The 22,740-nt window shown below is 44.3% G+C and overlaps 1 protein-coding gene and 1 pseudogene across 1 annotated transcript in view; one reads left to right on the forward strand and one right to left on the reverse strand.

Moving 5' to 3' along the window:
• The window catches only part of dnhd1 (dynein heavy chain domain 1), a 283,483-nt gene that overhangs the window by 147,195 nt on the left and 113,548 nt on the right, over nucleotides 1-22,740 (forward strand). Inside the window, exons 28-30 of the mRNA XM_072576637.1 lie at nucleotides 3,541-3,732; nucleotides 5,436-6,465; nucleotides 22,183-22,410. Coding sequence (XP_072432738.1) covers nucleotides 3,541-3,732; nucleotides 5,436-6,465; nucleotides 22,183-22,410 — 1,450 coding nt within the window. The remainder of the gene's footprint in view (nucleotides 1-3,540; nucleotides 3,733-5,435; nucleotides 6,466-22,182; nucleotides 22,411-22,740) is intronic.
• On the reverse strand, nucleotides 1,659-2,313 carry LOC140480972 (myosin regulatory light chain 2, smooth muscle minor isoform pseudogene; annotated as a pseudogene).

Raw genomic sequence — 22,740 nt, forward strand, 5'->3', positions numbered from 1 at the left:
TCTTGAATAGTCAAATTTTAACCAAAGAGTTCAGCTTCCAGGAGGATCCATGGACAGTTTCATGAATGACCTCTACAGATTAATGGAAAACTGAGTATGGAGCTTTGAAACAAGAGGCAAAATTGGAATTGGAATTATTGATGAGTCTTTATCAGATTTCTTACAGACTGAAGAAGAGTTCATTTTAAAGAAATCTGTTCTAATTATGGAAGAAGCAGACAGATGCTCAGATAAATCCTGAGCTTGGAAGACCAATTGTGCCTCAGGAAAGCAACAAGAACTATTCAGTTTATATGGTATGGACATGGGATAGAGCCAGCACAGACAGTAGGTCACACACCACATGTTAAGATGTAGTGTCAGTGTTGTGGAATAGTGGCACAATGCCCAGTCATGACAAAGGAATGTTACATTTGTAAAACCAGTTCACTTTCAAAAGATGTGCAGGAGTAAGCAACACATTCAGATCATACACACACAATAAAACACCCACCACCATTAGAGAAGATAAACTGCCTTAGACTAGGTACCTCTGTTGGAGAAGGTACCAAGAGATTCCTAGTTCACCTTGATGATCTATAGAACATAGAACGTTACAGCGCAGTACAGGCCCTTCGGCCCTCAATGTTGCACCGACCTAAAAAGTTAATCTGATTCCCATCTGACCTACACTATTCCATTATTATCCATATGTATATCCAATGCCCATTTAAATGCCCTTAACATCGGTGAGTCTACTACTGTTGCTTTTTATTTGCAAGTTTAGAACTTTTATTTAAGTCACTTTTGAAAACAAAGGACACTCAGATCTGAACAGGGTGTGAAGTATGATCAAGAATAAGGCATAACACATCTACACCAATCTGCACAGTCACTTAGGACACTTTGGTCTTATCTTAGACAAAACTGGGAAGACTCTGGATAAAACTCTGCAAGTTAAACTCAAATCTTGTCTTTCGGATCATCTTCCAGTATCCCTCAATAAACAGCTTAGAACTTTCTTCACATCAATTAGCATTCAGTAGTATTACCAAATATCACTGATTAAAATTTCAGAAGTTGAAATCCAAAATTGAACAAACAGATGACAGCTCAAACTTGCATATCAAGACAGCCAACACAACTATATCATGATCTTCAATGCAAAATTAACTTTTTACTGATCATACCCTTTCAACTCAAGAGGACAATTTTCTTTAGACAAACCAAGTATACTGATCAGAAGAATTAGATGGACAAATGGTTCATTTTCCTCATCATCCCATATATTGCAAACTAAATGACAACACAAAAAACCTCAAACAACTGAAAAATGAGGAATTCTGACAAGTCAGATCACGACATCAAAACACTTTAAACAAATACCACCGCTTTGGAAGCATAAACCAGAGACGAGTAACCTCTAGCAAATGATTAAAACCTTGTGGTTTCCAAGAAATATTCAAGCATCAAGTGATCTGCTTCTAGAGATTCTTGCTCCCTGCCACTAACCTTCCACTTAATTCAAGTGTGTGCAAAGTATGCTAACATGACTGAAAAATATAAGTCATGAAAAAAAGCAATGTTTATTAGAGCCAAGGCATGCAGTATGTTCGAATAGGTATAAATTCTGAAAAGTAAATGAGGATCTTTCCCCCAGCCCCTGAATGTACATTCCATTAGTCAGCTTTGTCCTTGGCAACACATTTCAGTATGTGAATAAATTCAATATAGTTGAAATTGCCCTTAGTATCAATTGGTGCTTCACGGAAAAGTTCATCCACCTCCTTATCAGTAAACCGATCACCCATTGTTGTCAACAGATCTCTCAAGTAGTCTTCCCGGATATAACCTGTTCCTTCTTCATCAAAACATACAAAGGCATTTCTGGTTACATCTTCAGGGTGTCCCATTCAGCATTTCAACAAACATGGTCATGAACATGGTAAAGTTGATAGGCCACGGAGCTTCATTCATCATTGCCTCTAGGTATTCATCATTTGGGTGCTTTCCAAGTGAAGCTAACATATCATGCAAATCCTCCTTATGAATGAAGCCATCATGGTTCTGATTGATTATGTTGAAGGCCTCCTTAAAGTCTTGAATTTGTGACTGATCAAACATGGCGAATACATGAAGTTGCATGCTGAGGGCGCTTCTTGGTGGTCTTTCCCCTAGTTTTTTTTGCTTGACATAGTGGCTAGGTATTGTATCTCACAAAACTCCTGTTGAAACTCGGCACCTCTCCGGCTCCCTTAGTACTGGCACTGCCCCACTTCCCTGATAACCATCAAGGCCACAGCAACCGTAGATCAGCCAGAAGATACAGCACATGTCTGTGTGAATGCAAACCCCAGTTTAGTTTAAACGTGATTTTGGAGCATTTGTTAGTGTCCTATCAGACCAGCTCCTGTTGGCTGAAGATGCAGACATTACTATGTACAGTAATAAGACTACACAGAGAAAGTGGAATAACTGTCAGGACCAACAGAACTTTACACATTTCACTGCATTCCAACATACATAAGGAAGTTGTTCATAGTCAAAAATCTTCACTTCAGAGCCTAAGTGGAAGGCTTAGTCCCAATATCAGAGTTAAAGGAGATGGACACCCTCCTGGAGAGCAACTGGACCAGGAACAAACTGTTCTTGACAACCAGTCAAAGATGTCATTGGTCTTCCTAGACTAATGGTGAAACCCAAACAGATGAAACAATTCAATGAGGTCAGGAATGTTGGAATAAGAGAGTAAAGCAAACTCCACAGGGTCTGGGAAAATTGTTTGATCCTCTGTCTTATCGCACAGAACAGTCAATGCTGGTGACAGTGATAGAGCCGAGTGAGCAACAATCTAGCTGTAGCATGATTTAGAGACTGAAATCATTTTCTTCCTGAGTTAAACATCCACAGAGGGTGATGGAAGAACTCCAGCTGGATAAATAAGTCAAGAGAAATGAGGAATATTTGACAGCAAGTGAGTCAGATACTGTCTCAGAAATTGTCTGGTCTCAGCAGCCAAGAAACTGAAAAATCCCCTCCAATGAGTGACAGTGTACCTTGACCAGAAATCCAGGATAGTACAAGCAGGGAATGAAAGGACATGTTTCAGCAGGAGCAGCTGTGTTATGTGAGGGACATTTACAAGTTTAAAGGTCTCCCAGATGATGTTATGGAGTAAGTTCCTGGGTTAACAGAGAACAGTGAAGGAGAAGATTCAGGTTCCCCAATTTGGAAATGTCCAGACACCTGAATTTGTGAAGTTAGAGACTAGAGGGGCGGTAGAGGGGGTAGATAGAGGTGTAGTACAGTAATATATCTGATTATACGGTGGGCTAACTAGGGGTAAATACCTGAGAAGGAAAGAATTTCTAAGGCAATAGTTCAAAAAGAGTTCATGTTTCCTCATGAAATATCCCATGTCTTCCAGTATCATTCAGTTAGTCGCTAGATCACTAGGCCAGCGAGGGTGACCATAGTCTGCTGGAACAGAGCTAGTTCTGACCGTGGATTGAACTCTGTCTGATTTCTGTCAGTGTTTTTATCCAATCTCTTGCCTTCCAGGTGAAACCAATCTATGCCACAGCTTTAAAAGCTCTTCAGTCACTGAACTCTGCCAATCTGGATGAGATACGGACCTATCGAGCCCCCCCTCCTCCCGTTGTCATGGTGATGAACACCCTATGCCTGATGTTTGGAAAACCAGAAGGTTGGGAAAATGCAAAACAGTTAATTGGCCAGCCAAACTTCTACCAGGTGGGGCATTTCCTATTTTTATTCTTATAAACTGAGAGGGTGGAAAAATTTTATTTAATTCATTCTTGGAATATGAGCACAGCTTGCAAAGATGCCATTTGTCAGTTCTTTGTTTAATTTTGGACATTTTTTAGATTAGTTGAATTTAAATTTCCCATTGACTGTGATCGGATTTGAAATCACATCCCCAGATCATTGGTGCAATAAATCTGTATCACTGCTCCTTTTATTTTATCATCAGATATGAATATTGTTAACAAGATCAATGTTTGTTACCCATCACGGAATCCCTTTGAACTGAGTGGCTTTACTTGGTCATTTCAGAAGTGTAGTGATTGGAACGAGGGTCAGGTGGATGTCACTGACTATGAGATCCTTGATTGGGGTTGTTAACCTGGGCCAATCAGGAAACCCTGGAAGACTAACATAACCAAGAGAAGGTTGTCACTGGCTACTTGGGTATTTCCTTTCTTCCTGGTGGTGGAATATAAATAAAGATTTACACACTTGTTTTTCACTGTATCTGACACCTGCACACACACGACATGGGAGCTGGGGAAAAATAAGCTCTACCACTGTCAGGCGGTAGTGTAGGGGGAGGGAAAAAAAGAAAAACCAAAATTAACAAAGGAGTGTCAGACACCCTGTTCACTCTGAGAACTGGCTCTGAGGGAACTGGATCAGTGTGTGAAGAACTCTCTACTTTTCTGTGTTAAGGAGGAGAGGAGACTGACTTCTGAACAGCCTGGGACCACGCAGTCAGTAAAAAAAAACATAACCAGGGGATTCAGTGAGTCTCTTCACTCTAGGGACTGGCTCTGAGCTGGCTGGTCAGAACCCATGTACTATGCACATGTAAATGAAGGGTGTCTTGGTGACAGGATCCCTGCCTCTGTGCAGTTACTTCAAGAGGGTAGTTGAGAGTTAATGATTTTGGTGAAAGAGTCAGGTCTTGAGTTAAGACACCCTTCAGTTCAGGAGGGTAAAGAAAGGAAGTCAGCAAAAGCTGACAAACATAAACAGGAAGGGAGGACAGAACAAGCAAAGCAAGAAGTCACTGGAATGAGGTGATGGACCATGAGGAGTATGGATGGAGGGGAGGGGAGGGGAGGGGAGCAGTGTGGACTGGCTGAGAGGAAGAGCTCAAATGGATTGAGGGGAGGTTAATAGAGAATGGTTGAGGACAGCTCAAAGTGTCACTGGTAGGTGGGGAGAGAGTGCAGTAAAGAAGAGTTGAGCCAGAGACAGGAAGAACGTCAAGTGGATTGGCCAACTCTGTCTAACATACTTCAACCTGGATGGGTACATACTGACTAATGACAGATGGAGTGCTCATGTCTCTGTCTACACTGGTTACAAGCAACAACTAGCTCCTCCATACTGGTGAGGAATTGGAAAACCTGCTGTTTAGGTGAGACAAGGAGTAGGTACTAGGACAAACAGAACAAGGGGCACCTTTCTGGTGTATGAGAGCAAGAGGCACAATGCTATTGTGGAACTGGAATACTTCCATATTGTTAGAGTGGAAATGTTATTTTGGTTTCTGTCTCTCTGATAAATATTGCTGGAGCTGCTGAGTTTCTCCAGCAATTTCCAACATCTACCTTTACTGGTGTGTGACTCACAGAATTATGTTGGGAGACTTGTTAATACGGATATGCTGTGGAAAAATATTTCTAATTTTTATAATTCTTTCTGTACAGGAACTGGAATTCTACGACAAGGACAATATTCAAGAATCCGTGCACAAGGCTCTGGGGGATATTGTGGATCAACCGGAATTCCAACCAGAAGTAGTGCGGGAGGCCAGTCAGGCCTTGGAATCTTTCAGTCTGTGGATTAAAGCGATCTACCAGTACTCCAGCTTGGTCCGTGAGTACAGTCCTTCCTTTGTCAACGAGTACCAATCCCGCATTGAGGAAGCTCAGCTCAGACTGGGATTGCTGAGGAAGCAGACATTTGAAATGAAGAAAAAACTGGTTGCCTTGTTACGGGAAGATGGAGATGACTACTTGTCAGACTCTGACTCGGTGACAGACCTCAGTGACATAGAAGTGCTCCGACTGGTGGAGCAAAAGGAGCAGGACGCACTGCAGGCCCTCAAAGCTGACGAGGATATACATTTAGCTGAGATGGCAAAATGGCAGCAGAAACTGACTGAAGCTGAAGACCTGATGCGTGCGATGAACCCTCACCAATATGACTGGGACGTTGCCTTAAAACAGGCAGAAAACAGAAGGATGACGGTTTCCGGGGACAGTTTGTTGACAGCAGCTGCCATTGTTTACCTTAGCCCCTTTGGTGAGAATCTGAGGCAGGAACTCCTGAAGAAATGGGAAGCAGCTTGCTACACAGGAGAGATACAGATGGAGCCGGAAGATGTGCGACAGGAATTAGTAAAGTTGCTGCCAGAGAAAACATTCCCTGCCTCACAAGAAAAGGCAGGATCAGACACAGAGCACCATCCAGCTTCTAAATTCATCCCCACTCGGAGTGACTTCCTGCTACTGGACATTCTCAGTTCCCTGGGAGAGCAGTTAAAGTGGAACCGTGCTAAACTTCCAGTCAATGCCACCGCCAGAGTCAGCGTTCTGCTCACACGGATCCTGACCAAATACTGTCCATTACCAATACCACTTTTCATTGATCCTGATTATCAGTGCAGAATGTGGCTGCAGGTTTTGCAGGAGGGTGGTGGCCCACGTCTCAATAGAGAACTGCTAGGAGTCCCAGGTAGGGTGAACCTCACAATCACCTCACTGCAAGGATTGAGGGGAGGTCCTAGAATATAGAACATGGAACATTATAGCGCAGTACAGGCCCTGTGGCCCTCGATGTTTTACCAACCTGTGGAACCGATCTGAAGCCCATCTAACCTACACTATTCCATTCTCGTCTATGTGTCTATCTAATGTCCATTTAAATACCCACAAAGTTGACGAGTCTACTACTGTTGCAGGCAGGGCATTCCACACCCTTCCTACTCTCTGAGTAAAGAAACTACCTCTGGCATCTGTCCTATATCTATCACCCCTCTATTTAAAGCTATGCCCCCCTCGTGCTAGCCATCACCATCCAAGGAAAAAGGCTCTCACTGTCCACCTATCTAACCTTCTGATTATCTTATATGTGTCAATTAAGTCACCTCTCAACCTTCTTCTCTAATGAAAACAGCCTCAAGTCCCTCAGCCTTTCCTCATAATACCTTCCCTCCATACCAGGCAACATCCAAGTAAGTCTCCTCTGAATCCTTTCCAAAGCTTCCAAATTCTTCCTATAATGCGGTGACCAGAACTGTACACAATATTCCAAGTGCGGCCGCACCAGAGTTTTGTACAGCTACAGCATAATCTTATGATTCCAAAACACAATCCCTCTACCAATAAAAGCTAACACACCGTATGCCTTCTTAACAACCCTGTCAACCTGGGTGGCAACTTTCAGGGATCGATGTACATGGACACTGGGATCTCTCTGCTCATCTACACTACCAAGAATCTTACCATTAGCCCAGTACTCTGCATTCCTGTTGTTCCTTCCAAAGTGAATCACCTGACACTTTTCCACATTAAAGACCATTTGCCACCTCTTAGCCCAGCTCTGCAGCTTATCTATGTCCCTCTGTAACCTAGAACATCCTTCGTCACTATCCACAATTCTAATACCTTAGTGTCATCTGCAAATTTACTAACCCTTTCTTCTATGTCCTTATCCAGGTTATTTATAAAAATGACATACAGCAGTGGACCTAAAACAAATCCTTGTGGTACACCACTAGTAACAGAACTCCAGGATGAATATTTCCCACCAAACACCACCCTCTGTCTTCTTTCAGCTAGCCAATTTCTGATCCAAACCGCTAAATCACCCCAATCCCATGTCTCTGTATTTTGTGCAATAGCCTACTTTGGGGAATCTTATCAAATGCTTTACTGAAATCCATATACACCACATCAACCACTTTACCCTCATCCACCTGTTTGGTCACCTTCTCAAAGAACTCAGTAAGGTTTGTGAGGCACGACCTACCCTTCTCAAAACTGTGTTGACTATCCCTAATCAACATATTCATCTCCAGATGATTATAAATCCAATCTCTCATAATCCTTTCCAGCATTTTACCCACAACCGATGTAAGGCTCACAGGTCTATAAGTAACAGGGTTGTCTCTACTCACCTTCTTGAACAAGGGGACAACAGTTGCTACCATCCAGTCTTCTGGCACTATTTCTGTAGACAATGACGACATAAAGATCAAAGCCAAAGATTCTGCAATATCCTCCCTGGCTTCCCAGAGAATCCTAGGATAAATCTCATCCAACCCAGGGGACTTAACTATTTTCACACTTTCCAGAATTGCTAACATGTCCTGCTTATGCACCTCAATCCCATCTTGTCTAGTAGCTTGTGTCTCAGTATTCTCCTCGACCACTTTGTCTTTTTCTAGTGTAAATACTGACAAAAAGTATTCATTTGGCACTTCCCCTATGTCCTCTGACTCCAGGCACAGCTTCCCACTATTTTGCTTGATTGGCCCTAATCTTAGTCTAGTCATTCATTTATTCCTGATAGATCTATAGAAAGCCTTTGGGTTTTCCTTGATCCTATCCGCCAATGACTTCTTATGTCCCTTCCTGGCTCTTCTTAGTTCTCTCTTTTGGTCTTTCCTGCCTAACTTGTAACTCTCAAGTGCCCCAGCCAAGCCATCACTTCTCATCCTAATATAAGCCTTCTTCTTTCTCTTGACAAGAGATTCAACTTCATTAGTAAACTACGGCTCCCCCGCTCGACAATTTCCTCCGTGCCAGACCAGTACATAGTTATCAAGGACACGCAATAGCTGGTCCTTGAACAAGCTCCACACTTCAATTGTGCCTATCCCCTGCAGTTTCCTTCCCCATCCTACGCATCCTAAATCTTGCCTAATAACATCATAATTGCCTTTCCCCAGCTATAACTCTTGCCTTGCGGTATATACCTCTCCCTTTTCATCACTAAAGTAAACATAACCAAAGTGCCTACTTCCAAATCTAACACCTGGCCTGGTTCATTACCCAGTACCAAATCCAATGTGGCCTCGCCCCTTGTTGGCCTGTCTACATACTGTGTCAGGAAGCCCTCCTGCACACACTGGACAAAAACTGACCCATCTAAAATACTTGAACTATAGTATTCCCAGTCAATATTTGGAAAGTTAAATTCCCCCATAAAAACCACCCTGTCTCTCTCACTTCTATCGAGGATCATCTTTGCTATCCTTTCCTCTACATCTCTGGAACTATTTGGAGGCCTATAGAAAACTCCCAACAGGGTAATCTCTCCTTTCCTGTTTCTAACCTCAGACCATTACTACCTCAGTAGATGAGTCCTCAAATGTCCTTTCTGTAACAGTAATAGTGTCCTTGACCAACAGTGCTACACAACCCCCTCTTTTACCATCTTCTCTGTTCTTACTGAAACATCTAAATCCTGGAACCTGCAACAACTGCTCCTGTCCCTGCTTTATCCATGTCTCTGAAATGGCCACAACATCGAAGTCCCAGGTACCAACTCATGCTGCAAGTTCACCCACCTTATTCCGGATGCTCCTGGCATTGAAGTTCACACATTTCAAATCAACATCCTGATTGCCAGTGCCCTCTTGCGACCTTGAAAACCTAACCCTGACCTCACTACCCTCAACCTCCTGTACACTGGAACTACAATTCTGGTTCCCATCCCCCTGCTGCATTAGTTTAAACCACACCCCCCCCCTTCCCACCGAAGAACATTAGCAAATTTCCCCCCCAGGATATTGGTACCCCTCTGGTTCAGGTGAAGACCATCCTGTTTGTAGAGGTCCCACCTTCCCCAGAAAGAGTACCAATTATCCAGGTATCCGAAATGCTCCCTCCAGCACCATCCCTGCATTCACATGTTCAACTCCTCACTCTCCCTATTCCTCACCTCGCTAGCACATGGCATGGGCAACAAACCAGAGATAACAGCTCTGTTTGTTGTAGCTCTAAGCTTCCACCCTAGCTCCCTGGATTTCTGTTTTAATCCCCATCCCTTTTCCTACCTATGTCGTTGGTGTATATGTGGACCATGAGTTGGGGCTGATCCCCCTCCACCTCAAGGATCCTGAAAACACGATCAGAGACATCACGGACCCTAGCACCTGGGAGGCAACACACCAACCGTGAGTCTCTCTCGTTCCCACAGAACCTCCTGTCTGTCCCCCTAACTATAGAGTCCCCAGTGACTGATGCTCTGCTCCTCTTCCCCCTTCCCTTCTGAGCAACAGGGACAGACTCTATGCCAGAGACCTGTTCCCCATTGCTTACCCCTGGTAAGTCATCCCCCTCAAAAGTATCCAAAATGGTATACTTGTTGAGGGGAACAGTCACAGGGGATCCCTGCACTGCCTGTCGGTTCCCTTTCCATCCCCTGACTGTAATGCATCTACCTTCATCTTGTACCTGAGATGTGACTACATCCCTGTAACTCCTCTCAATAACCCCCTCTGCCTCCCAAATGATCCGAAGTTCATCCGGCTCCAGTTCCCTAACACGGTTCTCGAGGAGCTGGAGTTGGGTGCACTTCCCACAGATGTAGTCAGCAGGGACACTAGAGGTGACCCTTACCTCCCACATTCTGCAGGAGGAACATTCAACTGCCTTAACCTCCATTCCCACTGTTCTGAATTCCCAATGAGATTACTGAAAACTAAAACAAAATCAGTCACCTTACCAGTCGGCGCACAGAACCTTTCTTTTTTTTGGTTAGAGGAGGAGGAAAGTTGGGAGACACGATCTGAGTAATGTTTCAGGTAAAGCAACCACCCAAATATGGCTTGTGACCAGTCCCTACGTGTGCTGTTCCCTGAGGCTCCACGCTGGGACCACTGCTTTATTTGATAGATATCAGTGACTTGGATATTGAGTAACATTGGAGCAGATAGGAGGTAAATAGTGAAAATAGCACCAGTCAATACCTCCATTTTACAGAGACAGATAGAATTCAATACAGTTTGTGTTTCTATAACGTTGCACTAATTAACATCATTTTGTTCTGATGTCTTTTTATTCTTGGGTCTTTGTTTTCTAATTCCATTATGATTCATAGGAACAGCAGTAGGCCATTCAGCCCCTCCAGCCTGTCCCTGGCCTAACTCCATACACCTGCCTATGCCTCATATCCCTCAATAAAAAATTATACATCTCAGATTAAAAATTAACAACTAATCCAGTATTCATGTGTATCAAAGTGCTTCCTACCATCTCTCCTGATTGCTCTGGCCTTAATTCCCAGACAATCCAGTTTAGCTTCTGAAAGGAAATGGAAAGAAAATTAGGGAGAGTTTCCCTGACAATGTTTCCACCCTCGTTTTCACCACCATGTTAGTCCCACCCACTGGACTCTCATCCCTCATCCATCCCCACCCTTGTTTCCTCTTATCTACTGCAGGTCTCCCCCTCCCCAACTCCCCATCCACCTAAATCATGCAATGCTTACCTCAGCCCTTGCCCCATCAACTCCTATTGCCCCTTGCCCCTCACCCTTCGTCCATGCCCTCCCTTCTCTTGCCCCATCACTCCTGGCCTCACACCATCATCCCCCCCCAGACTCATTCCACCTGCCTCGCACCTCAAACCTCATTCCATCTTCCCCCTTATCTTCACCTCTCACTCCATTTTTCCCTCACCCCCAGCTATGCCTCTTGCTCCACATTCCCCCTCACCTCTTCCTCGCCCTCCCCTCTGGCTGCTGCTCTGGACTTGTACTGAATGCCTCCATCTGGTGGCAACAAAAATACTGCAGACACTGGAATCCAAGGTAGACTATTCCCTTTGCCAATCCTCTACCCACCCCCACCCCCCACAAACGCCTAGGTACCTGCCCCTGCAACCAGAAAATATGCAAAACCAGCTGGCACACCACCCCTTCATCTCCATCCAGGGCCCCAAACAGTCCTCTAAGTGAGACAGATCCAGTGCTCCTGATATGGTCTTCTCTACATCAGTGAGACCAAACGTAAACTAAGGGCACGTTTCACCGAGCATCACAGCCAGGCCTGTATGGGTCAACCAGCTGCCGCCCACTTTAATTCCCCTTCCCACTCCCTTTCCAACATGACCATCCTTGGCCTCATCTATTGCCACAATGAATCAGACCACAAATTGGAGGAACAATACTAGACGAGATGGAATTGAGGTGCATTAGGAAGAAGTGTTAGCAATTCTGTAAAGTGTGAAAATAGATAAGTCTCCTGTGTGGATGGGATTTATCCTAGGATTCACTGGAAAGCCAGGGAGATGTTTGCAGAGTCTTTGGCTTTGATCTTTATGTTGTCATTGTCTGCAGGAATAGTGCCAGAAGACTGGAGGATAGCAAATGTTGTTCAAGAAGGGGAGTAATTATAGACCAGTGAGCTTTACTTCAGTTGTGGGTAAAGTGTTGGAAAAGGTTATAAGAGATAAGATTTATAATCATCTAGAAAGGAATAATTTGATTAGGGGTAGTCAGCATGGTCTTGTGAAGGGCAGGTCGTACCTCACAAACCTTACTGAGTTCTCTAAGAAGATGACCAACAGGTGGTTGAGGGTAAAGCAGTTGATGGGGTGTATATGGATTTCAGTAAGGTGTTGATAAGATTCCCCACGGTAGGCTATTTGTACAAAATATGGAGACATGGGATTGAGTGTGATTTCGCGGTTTGGTTCAGAAATTGGCTAGCTGAAAGAAGATAGAGGGTGGTGGTTGATGGGAAATATTCATCCTGGAGTTTGGTTACTAGTGGTGATCTGTCTTGGGATCACTGCTGTTTGTCATTTTTATAAATGACTCGGATGAGGGTATAGAAGGATGGGTTAGTAAATTTGCAGATGACACTAAGGTTGGTAGCGTTGTGGACAGTGACGAAGGATGTTGTTGGTTACAGAGGGACATAGATAAGCTGCAGAGCTGGGCTGACAGGTGGCAAATGGAGTTTAATGTGGAAAAGTGTGAGGTGATTCACTTTGGAAGGAGTAACAGGAATGCAGAGTAGTGGGGTAATGGTAAAATTCTTGGTGGTGTAGATGAGCAGAGAGGTCTCAGTATCCATGTACATAGATCAGAGTGTGACTGTAAGTGAGGCAGGTAGGGGGAACCTGAGTTCAGGAGTGGAGGAGCCTCAGCCCTTGACCTTGTCCAACAGGTATGAGATTCTTGCTCCCTGTTCAGATGAGGAAAGGGGCCCTCGACAGGATGAGCCAACTGACCACGGCACCATAGTGCAGAAGGCCATTCAAGAGGGGGGAGTTAATAGACAAGTAGTTGTTATAGGGGATTCTATAATTAGGGGGACAGATAGTATCCTTTGCAAGCTGGATCGGGAGTCTCGCATGGTGTGTTGTCTGCCCGGTGCCAGGGTGCGGGACATCTCTGACCGGCTTGAAAGGATATTGGAACGGGAGGGGGAGGATCCAGTTGTTGTGGTCCACGTTGGGACTAACAACATAGGCAAGACTAGGGTGGAGGACCTGTTTGGGGATTACGAAGCACTAGGCAGGAAATTGAAGCACAGGTCCTCAAGGGTCATAATCTCCGGATTACTGCCCGAGCCACATGCCAATTGGCATAGGGGCAAGAAAATTAGGCAAGTAAACACGTGGCTAAGGGATTGGTGTGGGAAAGAGGGATTCCACTTCATGGGGCATTGGCATCAGTTTTGGAACAGGGGGGATCTGTACCGTTGGGACGGTCTCCATCTGAACCGATCAGGTACCAATGTTCTAGTGAAGAGGATAAATAGGGTGGTCAGTAGGACTTTAACTTCTGAGTTGGGGGGCAGGGAAAGTGAAAGCGACATGGAGTATGGTGTTAAATGGAAAGATAAGCAGCAGTATAGCATGTGTCCAGGCGGATTTAAAATTGAGGCAGACTGGGAATGCAGAAAAAAGCAAGGATAACTTAGGACATCATATGACTTCCAATATCTCTAATGATAAGAAAGTTAGCATTAAGGCACTTTACCTGAATGCTCGTAGCATTCATAACAAAGCAGATGAACTAATGGCACAGATCATCGTGAATGATTATGATGTGGTAGGCATCACAGAGACTTGGTTACAGGGTGGTCAGGACTGGCAGTTAAACATCCAAGGATTTTCAACTTATCGAAAAGACAGGGAGGTCGGCAGAGGGGGTGGGGTGGCCTTGTTAGTTAAGAACAAAATTAAATCTATGGCACTGAATGACATAGCGTCAGATGATTTGGAGTCTGTGTGGGTGGAATTGAGGAACCACAAAGGCAAAAAAACCATAATTGGAGTTGTGTACAGACCTCCTAACAGTGGTCAGGACCAGGGGCGCAACATGTACCGGGAAATAGAGAAGGCATGTCAGAAAGGCAATGTCACGGTGATTATGGGAGACTTCAATATGCAGGTGGACTGGGTAAATAATGTTCTGGATTAGTGGTGCTGGAAGAGCACAGCAGTTCAGGCAGCATCCAACGAGCAGCGAAATCGACGTTTCGGGCAAGAGCCCTAATGTTGCCAGTGGATCCAAAGAAAGGGAATTCATGGAATGCTTACAGGATGGCTTTTTGGAACAGCTTGTCATGGAGCCCACAAGGGAGCAGGCTATTCTGGACCTAGTGCTTTGCAATGAACCAGATTTTATAAAAGATCTTAAAGTAAGGGAACACTTAGGAAGCAGCGATCATAATATGGTAGAGTCCAGTCTGGAGTTTGAAAGAGAGAAGGCAAAATCGGATGTAATGGTGTTACAGTTAAATAAAGGTAATTACGAGGGCATGAGAGAGGAACTGACAAATATAGACTGGAAGCAGAGGCTTGCAGGGAAGACAGTAGAGCAAAAATGGCAGGAGTTTGTGGGTTTAATTAAGGACACTGTACTTAATTGTTCATCCCCAAGAAAAGAAAGATTATCCAGGGAGGGATTAGACAGCCATGGCTGACAAAGGAAGTCAGGAAATGTATTAAAGAAAAAGAGAGATCCTATAAAGTGGCCAAGAGCAGTGGGAAATCAGAAGATTGGGAAGGCTACAAAAACAAACAGAGGATACCAAAGAGAGTAATAAGAAAGGAGAGGATCAAATATGAAGGTAGGCTAGCCAGTAATATTAGAAATGATAGTAAAAGTTTCTTTCAATACATAAGAAACAAACGACAGGCAAAAGTAGACATTGGGCCACTTCAAACTGATGCTGGAAGCCTAGTGATGGGAGATAAGGAAATAGCAGGAGAACTTAATAAGTACTTTGCATCAGTTTTCACAGTGGAAGACATGAGTAATATCCTAACAATTAAAGGGTGTCAGGGGGCTGAGTTGAGTATGGTTGCCATTACAAAAGAGATAGTGCTAGAAAAGCTAAAAAGTCTTAAAATTGATAAATCTCCTGGCCCCGATGGGATACATCCTAGAGTTCTGAGAGAGGTGGCTGAGGAAATAGCGGAGGCATTGGTTGAAATCTTTCAAAAGTCACTGGAGTCAGGGAAAGTCCCAGATGATTGGAAGACCACTGTTGTAACCCCCTTGTTCAAGAAAAGATCAAGACAAAAGATGGAAAATTATAGGCCAATTAGCCTAACCTCGGTTGTTGGTAAAATTCTAGAATCCATCATTAAGGATGAGGTTTCTAAATTCTTGGAAGAGCAGAGTCTGATTAGAACAAGTCAACATGGATTTACGAAGGGGAGGTCATGCCTGACAAACCTGTTGGTATTCTTTGAAGAGGTGACAAGCAGGTTAGACCAGGGAAACCCAGTGGATGTGGTCTATCTAGACTTCCAAAAGGCCTTTGATAAGGTGCCACACGGGAGGCTGCTGAGCAAGGTGAGGGCCCATGCTGTTCGAGGTGAGCTACTGGGATGGATTGAGGTTTGGCTGTCTGACAGAAGGCTGGGAGTTGGGATAAAAGGTTCTTTTTCGAAATGGCAGCCGGTGACAAGTGGTGTCCCGCAGGGTTCAGTGTTGGGCCACAGCTGTTCGCATTATATATTAATGATCTGGATAAGGGACTGGGGGCATTCTAGCGAAGTTTGCAGATGATACGAAGTTAGGTGGACAGGCAGGTAGTACTGAGGAAGTGGGGAGGCTACAGAAGGATCTAGACAGTTTGGGAGAGTGGTCCAGGAAATGGCTGATGGAATTCAACGTGAACAAATGCGAGGTCTTGCACTTTGGCAAAAAGAATAAAAGCACAGACTACTTTCTAAATGGTGAGAAAATTCATAAAGCCAAAGTACAAAGGGATCTGGGAGTGCTAGTCGAGGATTCTCTAAAGGTCAACATGCAGGTTGAGTCTGTGATTAAGAAAGCGAATGCAATGTTGTCACTTATCTCAAGAGGGTTGGAATATAAAAGCACCGTTGTGCTACTGAGACTTTATTAAGCTCTGGTTAGGCCCCATTTGGAGTACTATGTCCAGTTTTGGTCCCCACACCTCAGGAAGGACATACAGGCACTGGAACGTGTCCAGCGGAGATTCACACGGATGATCCCTGGAATGGTAGGTCTAACATATGAGGAACAGCTGAGGATCCTGGGATTGTATTCATTGGAGTTTAGAAGATTAAGGGGAGACTTAATAGAGACGTACAAGATAATACATGGCTTGGAAAAGGTGGACGCTAGGAAATTGTTTCCGTTAGGTGAGGAGACTAGGACCTGTGGACACAGCCTTAAAATTAGAGGGGGTCAATTCAGAACAGAAATGCAGAGACATTTCTTCAGCCAGAGAATGGTGGGCCTGTGGAATTCATTGCCGCAGAGTGCAGTGGAGGCCGGGACGCTAAATGTCTTCAAGGCAGAGATTGATAGATTCTTGTTGTCTCGAGGAATTAAGGGCTACGGGGAGAATGTGGGTAAGTGGAGTTGAAATGCCATCAGCCATGATTGAATGGCGGAGTGGACTCGATGGGCTGAATGGCCTTACTTCCACTCCTATGTCTTATGGTCTTATGGTCTTATCCCTGAAAGTTGCCACCCAGGTTGATAGGGTTGTTAAGAAGACATACGATGTGTTAGCTTTTATTGGTAGAGGGATTGAGTTTCGGAGCCATGAGGTCATGCTATAGCTGTACAAAACTCTGGTGCAACTGCACTTGGAGCATTGCGTTCTGTTCTGGTCACTGCATTTAGGAAGAATTTGGAAGCTTTGGAAAAGGTTCAGAGGAGATTTACTGGGGTGTTGCCTGGTATGGAGGGAAAGTCTTACGAGGAAAGGCTGAGGGATTTGAGACTGTTTTCGTTAGAGAGAAGAAGGTTGAGAGGTGACTTAATTGAGACTATAAGATAATCAGAGGGTTAGTTAGGGTGGACAGTGAGAGCCTTTTTCCTTGGATGGTGATGGCTAGCATGAGGGGATATAGCTTTAAACTGAGGAGCGATAGATATAGGACAGATGTCAGAGGTAGTTTCTTTACTCAGAGAATAGTAGGGGCATGGAACACACTGCCTGCAACAGTAGTAGACTCACCAAATTTAAGGGCATTTAAATGGCCATTGGATTTGAATGGAATACTGTAGATTAGATGGGCTTCAGATTGGTTTCACAGGTTGGCCGAACATCGAACATCGAAGCGTTTAAAAAAAGGCAAAAAAGAGAAATGCCTCATCTTCCTCCTGGGCAGCCAGCATGCCCGGAGGACTCAATATTGATTCTCCAATTTCAAATAACCTCCATTCCCATCCCCCAATTCCCTTCCCAGCGCCCCCCACCAACTCCATACAGATGCTTTGGGGACCACGTGTATGGTGTCAAAGTTTGTGGATGACACTAAGATGAGTGGCAGAGCAAAGTGTGCAGAGGACTGTGAAACTGTGTAGAGTAACGTAGGTACTTCAAGTGAGTGGGCAAAGGTCTGGCAGATAGAATACAATGTTAATAAATGTGAAATTATCCACTTTGGTTGGAGTAATAGTGAAAAGGAGTATTACTTGAATGGTAAAAAGTTGCAGCATGCTGCTATGCAGAGAGACCTGGGTATCCTTGTGCATGAATCACAGAGGGTTGATCTGCGGGTATAACAATTAGGAAGGCAAATCGAATTTTGTCCTTCATTGCCAAAGGGATTAAGATTAAAAGTAGAGAGGCTATGTTGCAGCTGTATAGGGTGCTGGTGAGGCTACACCTGGAGTACTGTGTGCAGTTTTGGTCTCCTTACTTGAGAAACGATATACTGGCACTGGAAGGGATGCAGAGGAGGTTCACTAGGTTGGTGCCAGAGATGAGAGGGTTGACTTATGAGGGCAGACTGAGTAGGAGGGGATGTTATTTGTTGGAATTTAGAAGAATGAGGGGAGGTCTAATAGAAAAATATAAAATTATGAAGGGAATAGATAAGAAAGAAGTAGACTGGATGTTTCCACTGGGGGGTGAAAGTAGAACAAGAGGGCATAGCCTCAAGATTAGAAGGAGCAGATTTGGACTGAATTGAGAAGGAACATCTTCACCCAGGGGGTTGAATCTATGGAATTCCCTGCCCAGTGAAGTAGTTGATGCTACTTCAGTAAGTGTTTTGAAAGCTATGACAATTTTTTTTAACAATAAAGGAATTAGGGTTATGGTGAGAGGGTGGGTAAGTGGAGTTGAGTCCACAAAACGATCAGCCATGATCTTATTGAATGGCTGAACAGGCTCGAAGGGCCGAATGGCCTACTCCTGCTCTTAGTTCTTAGGTATCTCACATTGACCCTTCCTTCCAGAACCAACTGCATTCATGCCTCCCATCGACCAACCAGGTCGTACCCCCCACCCGTGCTCATCTATCGCTACCTTACTACTCCACCCCTCTCCCCACCCAAAACCCTCTGTCACAAACCCCACCCTTTATCTGCAGCTCCCCTTACACCCACCCCTCAGTCCTGAAGAAGGGTTACACCTGAAACATTGACCTCTCTCCACCTGCTGGTGCTCCCTGGCTTGCTATGTTCTTCCAGGCTCTTGCATGTCCATCTGGTGGCAGCAAGTAGTTAGTGCAGGTTGTACTGACAAACTATTGCCACTAGATGGAGTTTGGCTAATAAGGTGAGTGAATTCCTTTACACTTTGAGATTTAGAGTCAGAAAGTCACAAAGACATACAGCACAGAAACAGATCCTTCGGTCTAATTTGTCCATACCAATCAGATATCCTCACCTAATCTAGTCCCATTTACCAGCATTTGGCCCATATCCCACCAAATCCTTCCTATTCATATACCCATCCAGATGTCTTTAAAATGTTGTATTAGTACCAGTCTCCACCACTTCCTCTGGCAGGTCATTCCATACACGTACCACCCACTGTGTGAAAAAGTTGCTAGTTAGAACATAGAACTATATAGCGCAGTACAGGTCCTTCAGTCCTCAATGTTATGCCGACCTGTGAAACCAATCTGAAGCCAATCTAACCAGCACGACCACTTAGGTCCATTTTATATCTTTCCCCTCTCACCCTCAATCTCCGCTCTCTAGTTCTGGACTCCCCCACCCCAGGTGAAAGACCTTGTTTACCTATCCTATCCATGGTTAAAAATCACTCAATACTAGGTTATTGTCCAAAAGGTTTATTTGGAAGCACTAGCTTTCAGAGTGGTCCTTTTTCATCAGGGGTGGTTGTGGAGCAGAATCATAAGACACAGAACTTATAGAAACAATTAAGTGTGTGCAAATGAAATGATATATTGAACAAACCTAGACTGCTGTTAAGTCTTTCATTTTTTTAGAATGGCTTGCATGTTTTGGTTCATTAATATGTAAATCCTAGAACTTCTTTTAAGACACATTCTCGAGATGACTTAAGGCTTTATAAGAAAAGGTGACATCTCAGCTCAGGCAATGCATTAGAAGTGTGAGGTTAGGGTTTGTCTGTATCCCAATCTTGAGTCAGGCTGTTTCTATTTCCAAAGTGGAATTTACAAAATATTATATGTATTGACTGCTTACATTGACTGCCTGCAGATTGTTTGTTTTTTTAAACAAAATAGAATGCATCTGCAAATATAATTCTGCAAATACAAATTCACCCCATATGTGTGCGCATGTGCATGAGAGAGAGAGTGCGTGAGTGCACGTGAGACAGTGTGTGTTTGCGTGTGTGCATGCCTGGTAGTGTGTGTGTGTGCATGTGGGTGGTTTGTATGTGTGTGGGTGTGTGTGTGTGTGTGTGTGTGTATATGAGAGAGGGTCTGCGTCAGTGTGAGAGTATGTAAGAGTGTGTGTGTATGTGTACTTTCTTGAGTGTGAGAGAGTGTGCAGTGGGGTCTCCTGTAGTGTGACATGAACCCAAGGTCCTGGTTGAGGCCATCCTCATGGGTACTGAACTTGGCTATCAGCCTCTGCTCGGCCACTCTGTGTTGTTGCCTGTCCAGAAGTCCACCTTGGAGGAAGATCCGAGGCTGACTGAGTGTGACTGATGAAGCGTTCCCTGAGTTGGAGGGAACATCTCAGCCTGGCATTTGTTGCGCAGTGTCCATTCATTTGTTGTTGCTGCAAATAATGGTCTGTTTAAGGTTTGCTGATTGTTTAAAAGTGAGAAATGGAGGGTGTCAGCAAGGCCTTGATGAGGCGGTCATCCTCATTGATAATTGTTACAGTCTGAGAAGAACATGGTGTAGTCTTTCTGCTCCTGGGAAGTGCTGGACAATGAAGGGTACCCTATTGGTTGCAGCCCGTATCTCTCTTGTGGAGGCCATTACAGTTTCTCGCTGTGGCACATCAAAGCTGGTGATTGATGAGTTGAGCATCGTGGCTGAAAATGTGTTGCTGGAAAAGCGCAGCAGGTCAGGCAGCATCCAAGGAGCAGGAGAATCGACGTTTCAGGCATAAGCCCTTCTTCAGGAATAAGGGCCTGAAGAAGGGCTTATGCCCAAAACATCGATTCTCCTGCTCCTTGGATGCTGCCTGACCTGCTGCGCTTTTCCAGCAACACATTTTCAGCTCTGATTTCCAGCATCTGCAGTCCTCACTTTCTCCTCGAAGAGTTGAGCATCGTAGCTTGTTCTTATGAGGGTATCCTTGAGCACCTTCAAGTGTCCGTCATATTCTTTCTCATCTGAACAGATCCTGTGTATGCGTAGGGCTTGTCTGTAGGGCAAGCTGTTTTAATATGTATTTGCATTTGCAGAATTATATTTGCAGAGACATTCTATTTTGCTCAGAAAATGCAGATTCTGCAAGATGAGGGAACTAAACTTGTAATATCTACAAGTTTGCAGATGACACAAAGCTGGGTGGGAGGGTGAGTTGTGAGGAGGATTCAGAATACTTCAGTGAGATTTGGGCAGGCTGAGTGAGCAAATGAAGTATAAAATGGATAAGCATGAGGTTATTCACTTTGGGAGCAAAACCCAGAAAGCAGATTATTATCTGTCTGACTGTAAAGAGAGAGACTGGAATGTGCAATGAGATCTGAATATCCTTCTACACACCAATCACTGAAGGTAGGCATGTAGGGGCAGCAGGCGGTGAAGAAGGCAAATGGTTTAATGGCCTTCAGAGTGAGCAGATTTGAGTACAGGAGCAGGAGTGTCTTGCTGCAATTAAACAGGGCCTTGGTGAGACCACACCTGGAATATTGTCTGCAGTTATTGTTTCTTTATCTAAGGAAGGATCTTCTTGCTATAGAGGGAGGTAACTGCGAATCCTCTTGCAAGGATGCCTGCCTTGAAGAAGTTTTCCTCCTCTCTCTACAAGAATCTCAGGGAGTCCCTCTCCCACTGCAACTCCCAGGTCATTTCCTCTGCCCTGAAGCTTTTCAACCATATTGTGAAACAAACTCGCTACCACAGCCACATTTGCTATCGAGGGAGCGCAGCGAAGGTTACCAAACTGATTCCAGGGATGACAGGACTGGTGTGTGAGGAGAGATTGAATCGGTGTGGATTATATTCATTGTAGTTCAGATGAATGGGGGTAGGGGTTCTCATAGAAACCTATAATATTATAACAGGACTGGATAGGGTAGATTCAGGCTGATGACCAGGGAGTCCAGAACCAGGGGTCACAACGTAAGAAGATACAGAGTGGACTATTTAGGACTGAGATGAGGCGAAATATCTTCACCCAGATAATGGTGAGTCTGTAGAATTTGCTACCACAGAAAGTTATTGAGGTCAAAATGTTATATGATTTCAAGAAGGATATAGCATTTGGGGCTAGAGGAATCAAAGATAATGTGGCAAAGCAGGAATATCTACTGAGTTGGATGATCAACCATGATCATGATAAATGGTACAGCAGTCTTGAAGAGTCAAATGGCCTGTTCCTGTTTCCTGTATTTAAGATCAGCCATGATCTCACTGAATGGTGGGACAGGTTGGAGGGACAGAATGGCCTACTCCAGTAAGCACGTTTGCTGAATGGTGCAATTTCTAGAGAGATACCATTTGAGAAGGGATTGTAAAGGTGTTGAATATTTCCATTTAAAGAGTTATTATAAGAAAGGTTTCACTGTTGGTTTTGGTGTCAATGTAGCTGACAACCCTTTCCCTGAAGAGGAGGAAGGAACCATGAACACTGTTACAGGGGAATCACTGAGCAACAGGATTGCGGTTGACATACTGACTGGAGAGATTCCTGTGGAAGAAGAAGAGATTGACTGGGTCCCTGAGTCGGTAACAGAGAAACCACCCAACAACATATGGGTCTATCCCATCACCACCGAGAAACTGGATCACATTGTGCTGACCGCAGCAAGCAATGGTAAGGGGCTTTAGTTCGGTTTTCAATCTCAGTCCTCTCCACCTGCACATACTCAGAGACAGGAGGGATATGACACAGCTATTATTATCTCATTATAAAGTTTCGTCAATGACCTTCCCTCCATCACAAGGTCAGGAGTGGGGATGTTTACCAATGATTGATGAACATTCAGCATCATTTGTGACTCCTCAGATACTGAAGCAGTCCATGCTAAATGCAACTGTATCTGGACAGTATCCAGGTTTAGGCTGATAAGTGCCAGTAACATTCATGCCACACACATGCCAGGCAATGACCATCTCCAATAACAAACTAACTACCTCCCCTTGG

This window comes from Chiloscyllium punctatum, chromosome 9 (assembly GCF_047496795.1).
Source record: "Chiloscyllium punctatum isolate Juve2018m chromosome 9, sChiPun1.3, whole genome shotgun sequence".
Lineage (NCBI taxonomy): Eukaryota > Metazoa > Chordata > Chondrichthyes > Orectolobiformes > Hemiscylliidae > Chiloscyllium > Chiloscyllium punctatum.